The sequence below is a fragment of the Symphalangus syndactylus genome, chromosome 22, assembly GCF_028878055.3.
Source record: "Symphalangus syndactylus isolate Jambi chromosome 22, NHGRI_mSymSyn1-v2.1_pri, whole genome shotgun sequence".
Lineage (NCBI taxonomy): Eukaryota > Metazoa > Chordata > Mammalia > Primates > Hylobatidae > Symphalangus > Symphalangus syndactylus.
Genome location: NC_072444.2, coordinates 10,471,922 through 10,492,786, shown reverse-complemented (window position 1 = coordinate 10,492,786; position 20,865 = coordinate 10,471,922). Strand labels below are relative to the sequence as shown.

General features: G+C 42.7%; 1 protein-coding gene across 4 annotated transcripts in view; it reads left to right on the top strand.

Moving 5' to 3' along the window:
* The window catches only part of WDTC1 (WD and tetratricopeptide repeats 1), a 78,903-nt gene that overhangs the window by 27,476 nt on the left and 30,562 nt on the right, over positions 1–20,865 (top strand). For all 4 annotated transcript variants that reach the window (XM_063631435.1, XM_063631436.1, XM_055261444.2 and 1 more), the window contains exon 3: positions 2,036–2,119. In XM_063631435.1, coding sequence (XP_063487505.1) covers positions 2,036–2,119 — 84 coding nt within the window. The remainder of the gene's footprint in view (positions 1–2,035; positions 2,120–20,865) is intronic.

Here is a 20,865-nt window from a genome sequence, read left to right as displayed (position 1 = left end):
GGTGGTGCACAAGAGCAAATATAACTTCTTCATGTTGCTCCAGCTGCCAAGTTGTATATGTAAGAGATCCTGGGAGAGTATTAGTCCCAGTTCAGCTTGTATTCTCTTTGAGGCTCTCCTGTGCTAAAGCCTGTCCTCTGCAGTTTGTATGTAGAAGACACTCTGATACCTGTGAGATAAATGGATAACTGGACAGTCAAGTTCAGTTAGTGAAGTGGCCCCAGGCTTTGTTAGAGAAACCCTCAGAAAAGGAGCCATAGAGGTTTAATGGAATACATTAAACCAAGGCATGATGTGCTCCAGCGCTGGTAAGAATCCCTAGCTGGAGTCAGGAGCTTCATCTCACCACTACCCTAATTAACTAACTATAGGTCTTTAGTCATTTTACCTCCTGTGCCTCAGTTTTATGTTGTTAAATGATGATAATGGCTGTCTGCCTGTAGGCTGACCTTGAGAATGAAATCTGAATGAGCTTGAGAAAGTTCTTTGACAAGTGCTAAAAAGTACTAAAAAAAAAAATTTTTTTTTTTTTTTTTTTTTTGAGATGGAGTGTTGCCCTGTTGCCCAGGCTGGAGTGCAGTGGTGTGATCTCGGCTCACTGCAAACTCCACCTCCTGGGTTCAAGCGATTCTCTTGCCTCAGCCTCCCAAGTAGCTGGGACTACAGGCTCCCGCCACCACGCCCAGCTAATTTTTTGTATTTTTAGTAGAGACGGGGTTTCACCATGTTACTCAGAAGATCTTGATCTCCTGACCTCGTGGTCCACCCACCTTGGCCTCCCAAAGTGCTGGGATTACAGGCATGGCCACCATGCCTGACCTAAAAAAATTTTTAACTACAAATTTTTAAAAATCAAGTGGCATGCAGCATAAGCTGTGGTCACCATTTAGAAGGATTGAGTATGTGCCTCTGCATGAGCCATGTACTTGGCATATTTGTATATTTTTCCCTGCATCCCTGAATCCTTTTATTTATCTTATTTTTATTTTTATTCTTTGAGACGGAGTTTTGCTCTTGTTGCCCAGGCTGGAGTGCAGTGGCATGATCTTGGCTCACTGCAACCTCCACCTCCTGGGTTTGAGTGATTCTCTTACCTCAGCCTCCCGAGTAGCTGGGATTACAGGCACGTGCCACCATGCCTGGCTAATTTTTTTTTTTTTTGAGACGGTGTCTCGCTCTGTCTCCCAGGCTGGAGTGCAGTGGCGCAATCTCGGCTCACTGCAAGCTCCGCCTCCCGGGTTCACGCCATTCTCCTGCCTCAGCCTCTCCAAGTAGCTGGGACTACAGGAGCCCGCCACTACGCCCGGCTAATTTCTTTTTGTATTTTTAGTAGAGACGGGGTTTCACCGTGGTCTCGATCTCCTGACCTCGTGATCCGCCCGCCTCGGCCTCCCAAAGTGCTGGGATTACAAGCGTGAGCCACCACGCCCGGCTAATTTTGTATTTTTAATAGAGATGGGGTTATACCATGTTGGCCGGGCTGGTCTTGAACTCCTGACCTCAGGTGATCCGCCCTCCTTGGCCTCCCAAAGTACTGGGATTACAGGCATGATCCACCATGCCCAGCCCCTGAATCCTTTTAGCTTTGTCCATTTGTGGAAGTTTTTTGTGTGTGATTTCATTAGACTGGGTGGTCCTCAAAGACAGGGGCCATTTCCTAGAGGCACGGAATCAACAGGGTTTTTTTTTCCCTTTGTGTGCAATATGTGCCCTAAAGATGATGCCCACCCTGTCCATCCTAAATATGGAACTATTCCCTATTGTTGTTTCCAATTTTTCTTCTTTCCTTTTTAAAAATTTTTTGCTTTCTTAAAAAAAAAAAACTGAACAGCACAACTTAGTGCTTAATTATATACTACTGTCTTCTATTCTTCTCTAATCCTTGCCCAAGAATAATACAAAGTCCTATAGGCCAGTTCCTTGTTGTCTTCTTTAGCTCCTATGGTGCCCAGGAAAGGGCTGGATATATAATAGGCACATAATAAATCATATTTAATTGAATCAATGAAAGCACGAATTTGTTTCTGTCCCCTAGGAGCGGGGTGCCCTGAGCTTTGAGCGGCGCTACCATGTCACTGACCCCTTTATCCGGCGGCTGGGCCTGGAAGCAGAGCTGCAGGTAAGAGATCCAGTTTGCACCCTAGATGCGGATGACCTGCTGTCCATTCTCTGCCTGCAGAAATCCTCTTGGCCTTATCAAGGCATAAACAAGTGTTTCTCTGACAGTTACTTCTCCGGTAGACAACTAAATCTGAATCAAGATCAGCAATTGACATAGTCACGTATAAATTATTATTTTTTATTTTATTTTTTTTGAGATGGAGTCTTGCTCTGTCACCCAGTCTGGAGTGCAGTGGTGCGATCTCAGCTCACTGCAAGCTCCGCCTCCCGGGTTCACGCCATTCTCCTGCCTCAGCCTCCTGAGTAGCTGGGACTACAGGCGCCCGCCACCACGCCCGGCTAATTTTTTGTATTTTTAGTAGAGACGGGGTTTCACCATGTTAGCCAGGATGGTCTTGATCTCCTGACCTCGTGATCCGCCCGCCTCGGCCTCCCACTGGGATTACAGGCGTGAGCCACCGTGCCTGGCCTTAAATTATTTTTTTGGACATATTATTTGCCTTGTGCTTTAAAAAAGTTTGTTCAATTTCATACCACTATTTTTACTATTGGCTTGGGCAGTGAATACAGATTCCTACCTATATACAGGAATATAGAATTTATAGTGTTTTCATATACATATACAGATAATGTATACGTGCACACACACACAAACACACACACTTTCTTATTTTAGCATCAAAGCAATGCTGTAGGGATGTAGACTGAGAATAGGTATTTAAAAAAAAAAGACCAGCTCATGCCTGTATTCACAGCACTTTGGGAGATCAAGGAGGGTGGATTACTTGAGGTCAGGAGTTTGAGACCAGCCTGGCCAACATGGTGAAATCCCAACTCTACTAAAAATACAAAATTAGCAAGGCATGGTGGTGCATGCCTGTAATCCCAGCTATTCGGGAGGCTAAGGCACGAGAATTGCTTGAACTCAGGAGGCAGAAGTTGCAGTGAGCCAAGATAGTGCCACTGCACTCCATCCTGGACAACAAAGCGAGACTCTGTCTCAAAAAAGAAAAAAATAAAAGAAGGCCAGGCTCAATGACACATGCCTATAGTCCCAGCTATTTGGGAGGCTGACACAGGATTGCTTGAGCCCAGGATTTCAAGTCCAGCCTGAGCAATATAGCAAGACCTCGTCTCTAAAAACTAAAATAAAATAATAAAATGTTTAAAAAAATACAAAACCAAAAACCAAAACACTTGTTCAAATTTGTCCTGTCCAGTCCATGGATAGGCCAGACCTTTGGTCCAGAAATTCAGCTTTTTCATTGTGTCTGACATAGAGACTCCACAATGTTAGTTCCAGTCTCTTTTCTTCCTCAACATCATGTGTTTTGTGGGTCTTTGTTTTGTTTTGTTTTGTTTTTGGTAGAGTTGGGGTCTTGCTATGTTGCCCAAGCTGATCTCCAATTCCTGACCTCAAACAGGTCTCTCACCTTGGCCTCCCAAAGTGCTGGGAATTCAGGCGTGAGCCACCTCACCCAGCCAAGATCACATTTTGAATCTAATTTCTTTTTTTTGAAACAGTGTCTTGCATTGTTGCCCAGGCTGGAATGCAGTGGTGCCATCATGGCTCACTGCAGCCTCAACTTCCCGGGCTCAAGTGATCCTCCTGCCTCAGCCCCCTGAATAGCTGGGATTACAGATACATGTCACCATGCCCAGCTAATTTTTGTATTTTTTTGTAGAGACAGGGTTTCACCATGTTGTCCAGGCTGGTCTCAAACTCCTGAGCTCAAGCCATTCACCTGCCTTAACCACCCAAAGTGCTTGGATTACAGGTGTGAGCTACTGTGCCTAGCCCACACTGTAATCTTAAAAGAAATTAGTACTTGTTGAGTTTTGGCATAGTATCAAAGAAAGATATACACAGTTACCTGAAAAGGCTATTCAAATATTCCTTCCAATTCCAGCTTCTTTGTGAGGCTGGATTTTTTTCATATACTTCAACCAAAAATGACATTGCAATGGGCTGAATACAAAAGCAGATGAGAATCTACTGGTCCTCCATTAAACTAGACATTAAAGAAGTTTGCAAAAATGTAAAACAATGCCACTCTTCTCATTAAATTCTTTGCCTTGGAAAATATAGTTATTTCATTTAAAATGTGTTTTTTATTGTTGTTTTTTAGCGAATTAATAATATGCCAGCCTGGGCAACATAGCAAGACCTTGTCTCTACTAAACATTTTTTAAAAAATGAATTAGCCAAGCATGGTGGTGCATACTTGTCCCAACTATTTGGGAGGCTAAAATGGGAGAATCACTTGGGCCCAGGAGGTTAAGGCTGCAGTGAGCTGTGATTGTGCCACTGCACTCCAGCCTGGGTGACAGAGTGAGACCTTGTTAAAAAAAAAAAAAAAAAAATGCCGGGCACAGTGGCTCACGCCTGTAATCCCAGCACTTAGGGAGGCTGAGGTGGGCGGATCACCTGAGGTCAGGAGTTTGAGACCAGCCTGACCAACATGGAGAAAGCCCATCTCTACAAAAAAATACAAAAATCAGTCAGCCACAGTGGTGCATGCCTGTAATCCCAGCAACTTGGGAGGCTGAGGCAAGAGAATCGCTTGAACCCCAGAGGTGGGGGTTGCAGTGAGCCAAGATTTCGCCATTGCACTCCAGACCTGGGCAACAAGCACAAAACTCCATCTCAGAAAAAAAAAAATTTTAATTTCTAATGTGATAAATATTGACAGATATCACCCATATAAACAAAAGCTCTTTGGGATCCTCAGTAATTTTTAATAGCGTAAAGGGGTCCTGAAACTGAAAATGTTAAGAACCACTGCTCTATAGAGCCATGGAATGGGATACCTGAATAATATCTCCTGGGGGAAAAGTAGGAGGAGCAAGAAAAGGGTCCAGGACCAAGAACCAAGGTGTTTCAGCATTTAGAGAGTACCTACTTTTCCTCTTCCTCTACCCACTGAAGACAGAAAGAATAGCCATAGAGGTCTGAGGAGAACGTGGTATCATGATAGCCAAGGAGGAAAAAAAGCTCGAATGTGTTGATTTTTACAGTCTAACTCTCAAAAAGCCATCTGTTTTCCTCTTTCCTGGTTTGGAGTTGGAGGGAATACTATTTGCATTACCCCAAATAGTAATTAAAATACCCCTATAAGCAATATGAACTTGGAGAAGTCGTTTAACTTCTAAAGGCCATTTCTTCATCTGTAAAATAATGTCTCTTAGGTGTAAGTTAATTTATGTAAAGGACCTAGCACAGTGTCCAGTATATTGTATAAGTCCATGGCATACAACAAACCTTAGCTGCCATTATTGTTGTTATTTATGGAAAGCTCTTAAAGTTTCCTAAGACACCAGTCCCAAGATGCTGATTTGATGGCATCTAGCTATTTAAAACTTCTTCAGTCATTTCCTTCCCTGTTTTATTTCCATCATTGTCACGTATGAACCTCATGTTAGTCAATCAATAATAGGTTATCTTTGGCATTAAGAAAAGGTGATTAGTGGGAGGTAAGGGTTGGATAAGAGGGAAAATCAACAGTAAAAGCTCCTGCCTTTTGGTGGTTACTGGTTATGTTTTCTTTACGATCTGGGCAAAACATTTTTTCCTGGGTTTTCCAATTTTCTACTCTGTATGCTTTTGAAAAATGCAAAGGGAAGCTGAAAGAGAACTATTATGACATAGTGTCAAACATTTAGTAGATGCTCAATAAAAACCTGTTCGTGTGATTGGCTTTTTTGATTTTCCACATTTAGAGATAGCTTTCATAACCTTACCCCCATTCAACCATGCAATTTCTCTAGCTTCCACCTTAATAATCTGGTCTGATTTTTACTTTTTGACTTTATAGTTTACATTTTATGTCCGTTTAAAATTCAGACTTTAGCTAGTCTTGATATTTGTTACCCTTCCTGTATGTTGATAGAATTTGTACCTACAGAGCTGACTGTTTAAAAAGCCTCCAATTTAACTTGGATTACTTTCTTTTTTTTTTTTTTTTTTTGGCAACAGGGCCTCACTCTGTCGCCTAGGCTGTAGTGCAGTGGCCAGTCTTGTCTCAGTGCAACCTCTGCCTCCTGGGCTAAAGCAATTCTCGTGCCTCAGCCTTCTGAGTAGCTGGGATTACAGGCGTATGCCATCACACCCAGCTAATTTTTTTATTTTGCTAGAGACGGAGTTTCGCCAAGTTGGCCAGGCTGGTCTCAAACTCCAGCTAATTTTTTTATTTTGCTAGAGATGGAGTTTCGCCAAGTTGGCCAGGCTGGTCTCAAACTCCTGTCCTCAAGTGATCCACTCACCTTATTTTTTAATAGGTCAACATTCATATGGTTCAAATTCAAAAGTTTAAAAAGTCATCTCCTCATTATTTTTCACAGCTACCTAATCCACTTACATGGAATCAACTAATATAATGAGTTTCAGTATCCTTTCAGCGGAATTTTATGCATAAAATTCTTACCTTTTCTCACAAATGTTAGCCTAACATTTACTGTTTCAGTAAGAAAATCAACAACTTACTAAAAAAATAAGGTCTAAAACAATGAAGTATCTTTAAAAAGATACTTTCATAATTTTGCCATATTAATACATAAGATATTTCTAATTTCTAATTCTTTCATGGTTCAGAGTGTTCTGTTGTGTATGTGGACCCATAATTTACTTAAATTATCCATACCAATAGACATGTAGATTACTTACAATTTTTTGCATGTACAAGGTCGTTCCTTACGACATCATTTGGCACATGCAGTTATATCCCTATCAGATGAATACCTGGGGTGGAATTTGTAGGTCAGAGGATATACGCATCTGTGATTTTGATAAATATTACCAAAATTGCCTTCCATGGTGTTTGTAGCAACTTTTGTTCCTGTCATACTCCTTTAGTCTTATATCAAACATAATGCTCAACAAATATTCTCTCTCAAACCCCAATGTGTTCATCATCATTTTGAGAATTTCACAGGCGAGGCATGGTGGCTCACTCCTGTAATCTCAGTACTTTGTGAGGCTGTGGCAGGCGGATCACTTGAGCTCAGGAGTTCGAGACCAGCCTGGGCAACATGGCAAGACCTCTGCCTCTATACCATCAAAAATGAAAACATGAAAAAAGAGAGATTTCACAGATGAGTGCAGAATGATAGGCCAGAGAGATGACAGATTGGCTTTCAAGATACTTTTTTTTTTTTTTTAATTTTTTAGGTTGTGTGTGTGTGTGTGTGTGTGTGTGTGTGTGTGTGTGTGTTTGTGTGTGTGTGTTGAGACGGAGTTTTGCCCTGTCACCTAGGCTGGAGTGCAGTGGCGCGATCTTGGCTCACTGCAACCTCCGCCTCCCAGGTTCAAGCGATTCTCCTGCCCCAGCCTCCCAAGTAGCTGGGACTACAGGTGCATGCCACCACACCCAGCTAATTTTTGTATTTTTAGTAGAGATGGGGTTTCACTATGTTGGCCAGGCTGGTCTTGAACTCCTGACCTCAGGTGGTCCACCCTCCTCAGCCTCCCAAAGTGCTGGGATTACAGGCGTAAGCCACTGCGCCCAGCCCAAGGTACTTTTTTAAATTAAAAATGTAGGCTGGGTGCAGTGGCTCATGCCTGTAAATCCCAACACCTTGGAAGCCTGAGATGAGAGGATGGCGAGTCCAGAAAGGAGTTCAAGACCAGCCTGGGTAACATAAGGAGGCCCTGTTTCTCCAAAAAAAAAATCAGCCAGGTGTGGAGGCACATGCCTATAGTCCCAGCTATTTGGGAGGCTGAAGCAGTAGGATCGCTTGAGCCCAGGAGGTTGAGGCTGCAGTGAGGCATGATCACACCACTGCACTCCAACTTGGGCAACAGAGTGGGACTGCCTCAAAAAAAAAAGTACAAAACAGTAAATATGTTAGGCTAACATATGAGTGTGGCAAGAGAGAATAGAGAATACTCAGTTCAAGAGAACAATTAGTCACAAAGTCCAAGTGGAAGAGGAATGAGAAATGAGGTTGGTGAGGTAAGTGTGGATGGGCTGTTCATAATGAAGGATGTTGTAGGCTACATGGAAGACTATGGACAATGGAGAGTCATTGAATGGTTTTGACCATAAGAGCAACATGATCAGAGTTTTTTGTTTTTTTGTTTTTTTGAGATGGAATTGCTCTGTCACCCAGGCTGGAGTGCAGTGGCGCAATCTCGGCTTACTGCAACCTCCGCCTCCTGGGTTCAAGGAATTCTGCCTCAGCCTCCTGAGTAGCTGGGACTACAGGTGTGCACCACCACTCCTGGCTAATTTTTGTATTTTTAGTAGAGACGACGTTTCACCATATTGGCCAGGCTGGTCTCGAACGCCTGACCTTGTGATCCGCCCGCCTCAGCTTCCCAAAGTGGTGGGATTACAGGCATGAGCCACCGCGCCCGGCCTTTTTTGTTGTCGTTGTTGTTGTTGTTTTTGAGACAGGGTCTTGCTCTGTCACCCAGGCTGGAGTGCAGGGATGCGATCATGGCTCACGATAGCCTTGACCTTCTAGGCTTTGGGTGATCCTCCTACCTCAGCCTCCTGAGTAGCTGGGACTACAGACATGCACCACTATGCCCAGCTAGTTAGAAACAGGGTTTTACCGTGTTGCCCAGGCTGGTTTTGAACCCCTAGGCTCATGTAGTCCACCCACCTTGGCCTCTCAAAGTGCTGGGATTACAGACATGAGCCACCATGCCTGGGCAGAGTTATGCTTTTTAAAAAATTAATGTTGGCTTCAAAATGAAGAATAGATTGCAGGAGTTTAAACTGGAGACAGGCAGAAGCAGTTAAGAGGTTATGACAGTGATTCAGGAAGAGGTGATGGGTTACCTGAACTAAAATAACAGTAATTTGGATGGAGAGAAGTCAGTGGATTTGAGAGACATTTAAGAGGTATAATTAGGGCAAGTGCTATAATCCCAGCACTTTGGGGGGCCAAGGCAGGCGGATTACTTGAGCTCAGGAGTTGGAGACCAGCCTGGCTAACACGGTGAAACCCCGTCTCTACTAAAAATACAAAAATTAGCCAGGGGTGGTGACACACCCCTGTGGTCCCAGCTACTTGGGAGCCTGAGGCACAACAATCGCTTGAGCCTGGGAGGACATGGAGGTTGCAGTGAGCCAAGATTGTGCCACTGCACTCCAGCCTGGGCAACAGAGCGACTCTCCCTCAAAAAATTAAAAATTAAAATAATAAAACAGCCTAGGCAACAGAGTAAGATCCTATCTCAAAAATAAACAAACAAACAAAACAGATGTTGCCAAATTCTTCACCCTGGGAGTTGCACCATTTTGTCTTTCCACTAGCAATGCATGAATGTGCCTGTTTCTCCATAACTCATCAGTAGACTATGTGGTTGAGCTTTTGAATTTTTTTTTTATCATTCTAACTAGTGAAAAGTGTCTCAGTATAGTTTTAAGTTACATTTCTCTTATGAATGAAGTTTAATATATATTCCACATGCTTGAGGGCCATTTTAATATAATTTTTGCCAATTTTGGTGTAACAGGGAGAATAAGAACTGATATATGCACCTGCATGGTTTTTGTAAATAGAAGCAAGCACAGGATGGATAAGGAGAAACTAATGCAATTGGTCACTCCAGCGGGTGGGAGGTATAAGGTAGAAGGGTAGAGAAAGGTGAGTAAATCTTCTGTGGACCTTTTTGTAGTTTTTACTTTTATTTATTTTATTTTTATTTTGAGACAGAGCCTGTCTCTATTGCCCAGGCTGGAGTGCAGTGACGTGATCTTGGCTCACTGCAACCTCCGCCTCTTGGGTTCAAGCAATTCATGTGCTTCAACCTCCTGAGTAGCTGGGATGACAGGCATCTGCCACCATGCCCGGCTAATTTTTGTATTTTGAGTAGAGACAAGGTTTCACCATGTTTGCTAGGCTGGTCTCAAATTCCTGGCCTCAAGTGACCTGCCTGCGACAGCCTCCCAAGATGTTGGGATTACAGGTGCGAGCCACCATGCCTGTTTACTTTTAGAACCATGTTGAGACTTTATGTTTTCAAAAAGTAAAATTAAATCAACAAAGTTGGGAAGTGGGATGCCAACTAACTCATGTAATTTACTTTTTGTATTTTATGTTGTTATGTTATGTTAGTTATGTTATGTTATGTTATGTTATGTTATGTTATGTTATGTTATGTTATTTGAGATGGAGTCTCACCCTGTTGCCCAGGCTGGAGTGCAATGGCACGATCTCGTCTCGCCACAACCTCCGCCTCCTGGGTTCAAGCGATTCTCCTGCCTCAGCCTCCCGAGCAGCTGGGATTACAGGCGTGTGCTACCATGCCCAGTGATTTTTGTATTTTTAGTAGAGATGGGGTTTCTCTATGTTGGTCAGGCTGGTCTCGAACTCCCGGCCTCAGGTGATCCGCCCGCCTCGGCCTCCCAAAGTGCTGGGATTACAGGCGTGAGCCACTGTGCCCCGCCTAAAATTTTTTTTTTTTAAATAAAAAATAGGCCAGGCACAGTGGCTCACGCCTGTAATCCCAGCACTTTGGGAGGCCGAGGCAGGCGGATCACCTGAGGCCAGGAGTTCGAGACCAGCCTGACCAACATGGTGAAACCCCGTCTCTACTAAAAATACAAAAATTAGCCGTGCGAGGTGGTGCACGCCTGTAATCCCAGCTGCTCGGGAGGCTGAGGCAGGAGAATCGCTTGAACCCGGCAGGCAGAGGTTATGGTGAGCTGAGATCGCACCATTGCACTCCAGCCTGGGCAACAAGAGTGAAACTCTGTCTTAAAAGAAAGAAAAAAAATTTTTTTAGTGGAGACAAGGTTTTGCTGTGTTTCCCAGGCTGGTCTCAAACTCCTGGGCTCAAGTGATCCCTCCTTGGCCTCCCAAGTACTCCCACAGTGCTGGGATGAGGCGTGAGCCACCGTGCCCAGCCAATTTTTTAACATGATACTTTGTATATATTTTCAGTGTAAAGATAAAATGAACTTCAAAGAAATCTTGAGCTCTACTTAGTAGATTTGTCATTTGTAGTAGTATCACTGTAGCAATTCTATAACTACTTTGTGTATGTTACAGAATTGAATAAAGAAGTCAGTGTTGTTGGGAGCCAGAGTTCTCACTGTAGAAGGGAAATTCAAATACGGAATAGAGAAAGACAAGGAAGAACTTTGAGGCACTGGATTGGAATTAGCCTGTTTCAATATAAACTCATTATTTTAAAAACACGTATAGCTTGAAGCCAGGAGTTGGAGACCAGCCTGGGTAACATAGTGAGATCCCTATCTCCACAAATAAAAAATAGCCGGGCATGGTTACACATGTCTATACTTCTAGCTACTCAGGAGGTTGAGGCAGGGGAATCTCTTGAGCCCGGGAGGTCAAGGCTGCAGTGAGCTATGATTGTGCCATTACACACCAGCCTGGGCAACAGAGTGAGACCTTGTCTCTAAAAAAAATAAAAATAAACTACATATATAGAAATTTGTGTTTATCTATTATTTCCAGCTGTGTCCACGCAAAGGTAATTTAGAAGCAGTGATACCATAGTAATTATGGGTTACTAGTTTCTAAATACCGTTCTGTATTAAACGGTAGCAGGAATCTTTGGAGCAATAACTAATTCTAGTCCTGGGACAGGGCAAAAGTTGATACAATCTTCAAAAATTTCAGTGTCATAGGAAACAAAAAAGGGCTGAGGAACTGCCTCAGATTAAAAGAAACAGAGAAAATGACTAATTTTCTTTTTCTTTTTTCTTTTTTCTTTTTTTTTTTTTGAGATGGAGTCTTGCTCTGTCGGCCAGGCTGGAGTGCAGTGGCGCGATCTCGGCTCACTGCAACCTCTGCCTCCCAGGTTCACGCCATTCTCCTGCCTCAGCCTACCGAGTAGTTGGGACTACAGGCGCCCGCCACCACGCCCGGCTAATTTTTTGTATTTTTAGTAGAGACGAGGTTTCACCATGTTAGCCAGGATGGTCTTGATCTCCTGACCTCATGATCTGCCTGCCTCAGCCTCCCAAAGTGTTGGGATTACAGGCATGAGCCACCGTGCCCGGCCAGTGACTAATTTTCTTAATGACATTAAGAAAACATAAACCAAATGCAGTGTGTGATCCTGGATTGGATTCTGAATGAGGAAAATAAAATGGACATTATTGGACAGTTAGTGAAATTTGAATATGGACTATATGATAGACAACAGTATTATATCAGTGTTAAATTTTCTGATTTTGATAAATATGCACTGGTTAAATAAAAGAATGACCAATGTTCTTAAGAATTATACCCGGAAGTAGTTAAGTGTAAGGGATCCTGAAGTCTACAACTGATTTCTCAAATGGTTCAGAAAAAAAAGTACTTTACACGTGTGTGTGTGTGTGTGTGCATGCACGCGTGTGTACAGAGAGAGAAAGAGGAGAGGGAGGGAGAGGGAAAAAGATTATTTAATTTATCAATTAGGTAAAACATATATATGGGCATTCTTATACTATTCTTTCAAACCTTTTATGTTTGAAATTGTTTCAAAATAGAAAGTTTAAATTGTTCATTAGGAAAATACAAAGGGCTGAGCATAGTGGCTCACACCTGTAATCCTATCACTTTGGAGGCTGAGGTGGGAGGATCACTTGGGCCCAGAGTTGTGACCAGCCTGGGCAACATAACAAGACCTCATCTCTACAAAAAAATACAACAATTAACCAGGTGTGGTGGTGTGTGCCTGTAGTCCCAGCTACTAGGGAGTCTAACATGGGAGGATTGCTTGAGCCTAGGAGGTTGAGGCTGCAGTGAGCCGTGATCATACCACTTACTCCAGCCTGGGCAACGGAAGGAGACACTGTCTAAAAAAAAGAGAGAGAAAGAAAAAAGAAAAGAAAATACAAAGAACTGGCTGGAGCACAGTGGCTCATGCCTATAATCCCAGCACTTTGGCAGTCAGGAGAATCATTTGAGGCCAGGAGTTTGAGACCAGCCTGGGCAACACAGCAAGGCCCCATCTCCATAGAACATTTTTTAAAAGTAAAAGAAAATACAAAGAACTGTTGTAGTGGCAGCAACCAAGTAAGAGAGCCAGAAGGGAGGTTGAGGTTAAACAATTTAAATTTAAATTAATGAGGATTAATTTAAGCCGTTCTAGTATATAAGACCCAATCAGTTTTCCACTTTCCTGGGACATTTTTGCTGAGCATTCCACATCCCTCTTCAGTTACATGTGCCAGCTCATCTCGTGAGTTTTATTGTCACAACTGGACAAGAACCAAATATCCTGGGATTCCAGCCATGGCCTGCAGTCCTCACTTTTTTGGGGAGTTGCTTGCTTTCATTTTGTATGTATTACCAGGGATCTTCCAAGATCACCTTGGAAGTTGTGATCACACTTTGATTCCTGCTATTTCATTCACTTGTGGGATTTCTTGGCACAGTATTAGACACATGGTAGAAGAAGAAAGGAATCTCACTTTACAAATCAGAGTAAAACTCGGCATTTCTAAGGTCAGATGAGTGGTAGAAATAAGATTTAAAAGATTTATATCAGGCTTATCTGGCTCCAGAGTTCATATCCTTTCCACCTCAACCATGTGTCTGTTTTAAAAATGCCTTAATAGATAGTTCCTGGCTTGGTGGATTTATTCTCTTGCCTTATTAGTTTTCTTCATATTATCCTTAAACAATTGCAAACATTATGTATCTATTTCACCTTTACAATCTGGCCTGCTTGCTTTTTCCATTTTGTTTCTTATATCATTTTAGCATAAATTCAAATTACGAATTTATGGGAACAAGTCATATGAAACTAGATTGATTTCCTTTGTGAATAGCTTTGGTAGACCAGAGCAGTTCCATGGGCATAGTGTAACCTTATTCTAACAAAGACTTGTCAGAGCTTTTTAAGATAATACCATTTTAGAGAAGTAAACTAGATACCAAGTTCATTAAACAGTCATGTTTAAAGAAAAAGATGCCAGCCTGGCCAACATGGTGAAACCCCATCTCTACTAAAAATACAAAAAATTAGCCGAGCATGATGGCAGGCACCTGTAATCCCAGCTACTCAGGAGCCTGAGGCAGGAGAATTGCTTGAACCCAGGAGGCGGAGGTTGCAGTGAGCCGAGATTGCACCACTGCACTCTAACCTGGGCGACGGAGTGAGACTCTGTCTCAAAAATAAAAATAAAAAAATAAAGAAAAAGATGGAGCAGGGATCTGACTTTGTGAGAGACTTCCTTTCGTGAGGACTGTCCTTTAAATCACAGACCAGCAATTTGTGGCCAGTGGGCCAAATCCAGAATGTTGCCTGTTTGCTTGTTTGTTATTTTATTTAATTGAGTGGTTTTGACTATTCACAAACTATATTCACAAAGTTTTGCAACCATCCCTGCTATCTAATTCCAGGACATTTTCATCACCCCAAAAAGGAACCTCTTACCCATCTTAGCAGTCACTTCCTTCTCCCATACTGGCCCTACCCCAGAAACCACTAATCTATTTTCTGTTGCAATGGATTTTCCTATTCTGAACATTTCACGTAAATGAAATTACAAAGTGTGTGGCTTTTTAGCATAACGCTTTTAAGATTCATCTATGTTATAGCATGAATCTGCACTTTTCTTTTTTGTGGCCAAATAGCATTCCATCATTTGGATATACCACATTCTGTCTATCCATTCATCAGTTGGTGGAACATGTGGTTGTTTCTATTTTTTGGCTATTATAAATAATGCTGCTATGAACATTCGTGTACAAGTTTTGTTTTTTTTTTTTGAGACGGAGTCTCGCTCTGTCACCCAGGCTGGAGTGCAGTGGCACAATCTCGGCTCACTGCAAGCTCCGCCTCCCGGGTTCACGCCATTCTCCTGCCTCAGCCTCCCGAGAAGCTGGGACTACAGGCGCCCGCCACCATGCCCGGCTAATTTTTTGTATTTTTAGTAGAGACGGGGTTTCACTGTGGTCTCGATCTCCTGACCTCGTGATCCGCCCGCCTCGGCCTCCCAAAGTGCTGGGATTACAAGCGTGAGCCACCGTGCCCAGCTCGTGTATAAGTTTTTGTGTGGGCATGTTTTCTTCACTTTTCTTGGTATATACCCAAGGCTGGAATTGCTGGGTCATATGATAACTCAGTGTTTAACTTTTTTTTTTTTTTTTTTTTTTTGAGATGGAGTCTCGCTGTGTCACCCAGGCTGGAGTGCAGTGGCGTGATCTCGGCTCACTGCAAGCTCCGCCTCCCGGGTTCACGCCATTCTCCTGCCTCAGCCTCCCGAGTAGCTGAGACTACAGGCACCCGCCACCATGCCCGGCTAATTTTTTGTATTTTTAGTAGAGACGGGGTTTCACCATTTAGCCAGGATGGTCTCGATCTCCTGACCTCGTGATCCGCCCGCCTCGGCCTCCCAAAGTGCTGGGATTACAGGCATGAGCCACCGTGCCCGGCCGTGTTTAACTTTTTTGAGGAACTGCCAAACTGTTTTTCCAAAGTGGTACCACCATTTTACATTCCCAACAGAAATATGTGAGAGTTCTAACTTGTCTGCATCCTTGCCAACACTTCTTATTATCAATATTTTTTATTATAGGCCAGGCGTGGTGGCTCATGCCTATAATCCCAGCACTTTGGGAGGCTGAAGCAGGCAGATCACGAGGTCAGGAGATTGAGACCATGCTGGCTAACACAGTGAAACCCCGTCTCTACTGAAAATACAAAACGTTAGCCGAGCGTGGTGGCACACACCTGTAGTCCCAGCTACTCGGGAGGCTGAGGCAGGAGAATTGCTTGAACCCAGGAGGCGGAGGTTGCAGTGAGCCAAGATTGTGCCACTGCGCTCCAGCCTGGGTGACAGAGCGAGATTTCGTCTCAAAAAAAAAAAAAAAAAATTTTTTTTTTATTATAGCCCTCCTGGTGGGTGTGAAGTGGTATCTCATTGTGGTTTTGATTTTCATTTCCCTAATGACTAATGATGTTGAGCATGTTTTCATGTGCTTGTTGTCATATTTGTGTATTTTCTTTGGAGAAATGTCTATTCAGATCCTTCACTCATTTTTTAGTTGAGTTCCCCTTTTTTGTTGTTGAGTTATAAGATATGTATGATTTGAAATTTTGTTTCTTTTCCTTTGTGTGTTGTCTTTTCATTTTTTAATGGTGACTTTGCATAAAAGTTTTAATTTTAATGAAATTCAATTTATGTTTTATATTTTTTTTAATGGATATGGGATCTCTCTCTGTAACCCTCACTGGAGTGCAGTGGCACAGTCATGGCTTGCTGCAGCCTTAACGTCCCAGGCTCAAGCAATCCTCCCATCTCAGCCTCTTGAGTAGTGGGACTGCAGGCACACACCATCATGCCCAACTAAACTTTTTTTCTTTTGTTGCTGGTGCTTTTGGTGTTGTGTCTTAAAAAACATTGCCTAATCCAAGGTCATGAATGTATACACCTGTGTTTTCTTCTAAGAGTTTTATAGTTTTAGATTTTATATGTAGGTCTTTGATCCATTTGAATTAATTTTTATGTATAATGTGAGGTAGGGATCTGACTTCATTCTCTTACATGTGGACATCCACTTGTCCCGGCACCATGTACTGAAAAGACTATTCTTTCCTTCTACTTAATTGCTTGACACTCTTTTTTTTTTTTTTAGGAGACGGAGTCTGGCTGTGTTGCACAGGCTGGTCTCAAACTCTTAGTCTCAAGTGATCCTCCTGTCTTAGTCTCCCAAATAGCTGGGATTATAGGTGCCAGCCCCTGTTCCCAGCCTATCTTGATACTCTTATCAGAAATCAATTGACTATAAATTTAAGGATGTATTTATGAACTCTCAACTCTAGTCCATTGATCTAAATGTCTGTTCTTATGTCAATACCACACTGTTTTGATTACTGTAGCATTGTAGTAAGTTATAAAATCGGGAAGTATGAGTCTTTCAACTTTGTTCATTTTTCAAGATTGTTTTGTCTATTCTGGGTCTCTGATATTTCCATATGAGCTTTATTTTATTTTAATTTGAAAAAATTTTTTTGAGGCAGAGTCTCACACTGTCACCCAGGCTGGAGTGCAGTGGCACGATCTCGGCTCACCGCAACCTCCGCCTCCTGGTTTCAAGCGATTCTCCTGCCTCAGCCTCCTGTGTAGCTGGGATTACAGGCATGCATGATGACACCCGGCTAATTTTTTTTGTGTTTTAGTAGAGACAGGGTTTCACCATGTTGGCCAGGCTGGTCTCAAACCCCTGACCTCAAATGATCAGCCCACCTCAGCCTCCCAGAGTGCTGGGATTACAGGCGTGAGCCACCACACCTGGCCCAGATGAGCTTTAAATTCAAATTTATTGCCACCTGTTTTTATAAGTAAAGTTTTTGTTGGAACACAGCATACTCACTTATGTATTGCTTATGTTTGCTCTAGTGATTCAATGGTAGAATTGAGTAGTAGTGATATAGACCATATGGCCTGCAAGACCTAAAATATTTACTATCTGAGCCTTTACAGAAAAGATTGCTGACCTCTGCTTTAGATGATGGAGTGAACTCATGCTTTGAAGTGCCAGAGGGCAGAACTAGGAACTATTCATTAATTCAGTCGTATTTTCAAGCAAATATTGAATGTCTACTATATGACAGAAATGTTCTAGACACTGGGAAAAGAATATAGCAGTGAATAAGACCAACACAATTCCTGGCCCCATGAAGCTTCTTGCCATGACCTGTAAAACACCCTTAGGATCTGGCCTCTGCTCACCTCCCTGAGCCCATCTTGCTCATCTTACTCTGTCCCCTTCATCACTATGCTCTAACCACATTGGCTTTCATTCTGTTTCTTTGGCATTATCAGGCCTGTTATTTTTATACTCGTTCTTCCATATGCCTGAAATGATTTTCCTTCACATCTTTGTGTAACTTGCTACTTCTCAGCATTCAGATTTCACCTCAAATATTAATTCCTCAGAGTAGCTTTCCCTGACCACTAAAGTATATCCAGGCCAAGCACGGTGGCTCATGCCTGTAATCCCAGCACTTTGGGAGGCCAAGGTGGGTGAGTCACCTGAGGTCAGGAGTTCGAGACCAGCCTGGCCAACATGGCAAAACTCCGTCTCTACTAAAAATAGAAAAATTAGCCAGGCGCGGTGATGCGCGCCTGTAACCCCAGCTACTTGAGAGACTGAAGCAGAGAATTACTTGAACCTGGGAGGCAGACGTTGCAATGAGCTGAGATTGCGCCACTGCACTCCAGCCTGGGTGACACAGTAATACACTGTCTCAAAAAATAAAAATAAATAACATATTTTCATCACACTTAGCACCATCTGAATTCATCTTACTAATTTATATGTTTGTTTATTTTCTCTCTTACCCTACTAGAGTTCTCTTATTTGCCACAACAACCTTTGCATGTGTAAGAATGCCTAGTATATAATAGGTGCTTGAATAATTGTTAAAAGATTGAATTAAGGCCGGACATAGTGGCTCACGCCTATAATCCCAGCACTTTGAGAGGGTGAGGCAGGCAGATCATTGAGCCCAGGAGTTCGAAACCAGCCAGCCTGGTCAACATGGCAAAACCCCATCTCTACAAAAAATACAAAAATTAACCAGGTGTGGTGGCACACATCTCTAGTCCCAGCTACTCAGGAGGCTGAGGTGGGAGGATCGCTGGAGCCTGACCAGAAATATAATCGCTTCTTTTCATGACTTTTAGGAGGATTTTTCTTTCTCCAATATAGTTCACACTGGGCTGTGCTTACATTTTTGTTTGTTGGGAGTTTTTTGTTTTTGTTTTTATGAGACAGAGCCTTGCTCTGATGCCCAGGCTGGAGTGCAGTGACGTGATCATGGCTCACTGTAGCCTCCACCTCCCAGATTCAAGTGATCCTCCCACCTTAGCCTCCCCAGTAGCTGGGACTACAGGTGCACGCCACCACACCTGGCTAATTTTTTAAATTTTTGTAGAGCTAGCATCTCACTATGTTGCCCAGACTAGTCTCCAACTCCTGGGCTCAAGCAATCCTCCTGTCTAGCCTCCCAAAGTGCTGAGATTACTTGTGAGCCACCATGCCCAGCCTGTGCTGTAAGTCTTGAACTCTCTTGGTGCAATGGAAAAGACATATTTGAATTTTATTTCTGATTCTGCCACTCAGCTATCAAAGTAACCACTCAAAGTGCTTTACAAATACTGTTTGTTTCCCCCAACAACCCTATGAGGCTATCTACAATTATTATCTTTTTTACTGATGTAGAGCCTAAGACACAGAGAGGTTAAAGAACTTGCTCAAGGAAATACAGCTTGTACACATAAAACAATATTTGTTGTATTTTATAGACAACTTAATGGATTTTCAAGGATAATTATGTGAAGTACTTAGGACAGGGCTTGACACGTAGTAAGCTAAGTTTACCTATTCTTTTAATTATTACTATTCCATATAAGTAATTCTTAGGCACACTAAAATTTGAGAAAACATTGAGCTAGATTAAAGAAGGAACAAAAGAAAAGATTTTATGGAAATGTCTGGATATTCAAATCATTCTGATTTTAAGACAACATATCATTAAGTCAATGGAGAGTGAGTGAGGAATTTTTTAAAGTTTTATTTGCTGTCACAACTTACTCCATTCTGTTAAAATATTGCACCTACATAACCTTAATACATGGTAATAAGTATGTGTATTGTGAAGCTTAAATAAATTGACAAAAGTGAAAGCTTAGCATCTACCCTGGCATTTAGTAAGTGTTCCGTTAATTTTGCTGGATTTTAATCGAAATCTTGCTTGTTCAGACGCATTCATGCTGTTTTTTAAGAAGTTAGAAGCACTTGGCTGTCTGCTTCCTGTCTTTCCTAGTTGGCATTTTTTGTGGAGGGTTCATTAAATATCCGTAACTTTCATGCTCTTTGACATTGACGCTTTAAGTTGAGCCTCATTACACAAGGGTTTAGGCCTGAAGTCAGCAGGTATGTTAAATGTGTATATGATGAATCTCACTGGGTTGTAGTTAAGAGAGGGTCCTTACGTGTAGCTACACAAACTGGATCACAGGCTTTGCCTGAAAGTCAGAAAATGTTCTCAAACATCCTTTAAGCCTGTTCCTAAAGCCTGACATTCCTATTTTCTTCTGGGTTTCTTTGGTATCTCTCTCCTTTTTCTTTTTCTTATTTTTATTAATTTTTTTTTTTTTGGAGACAGAGTCTCTCTGTCTCTCACCCAGGCTGGAGTGCAGGGGCGCAATCTCGGCTCAGCGCAGCCTCCTTCTCCCAGGTTCAAGTGATTCTCCTGCCTCAGCGTCCTGAGTAGCTGGATCCATAGGTGTGAGCCACCATACCTGGCTAATTTTTTTTTTTTTGAGACAGGGTCTCGTTCTGTCGCCCAGGCTAGAGTGCAGTGGTGCTATCTCGGCTCACTGCAACCTCCGCCTCCCAGGTTCAACCTTTTTTCCCTGCCTCAGCCTCCCGATTAGCTGGGATTATAGTTGTGCACCATCATGCCTGGCTAATTTTTGTATTTTTAGTAGAGATGGGATTTCACCATATTAGCCAGGCTGGTCTGTAACTCCTGACCTCAGGTGATCCGCCCACCTCGGCCTCCCAAAGTGCTGGGATTACAGGCATGAGCCACCAGGCCCGGCCTGTATTTTTAGTAGAGATGGGGTTTTATCATGTTGCCCAGGCAGGTCTTGAACTCTTGACCTCAAGTGATCTGCCTGCCTCGGTCTCCCAAAGTGCTAGGATTACAGGCATGAGCCACCGCACCCAGCTGCCTTTTTTTCTTTTTTCTTTTTTTTTGTGATGGAGTCCCATTCTATTGCCCAGGGTAGAGTGCAATGGTGCAATCTCAGCTCA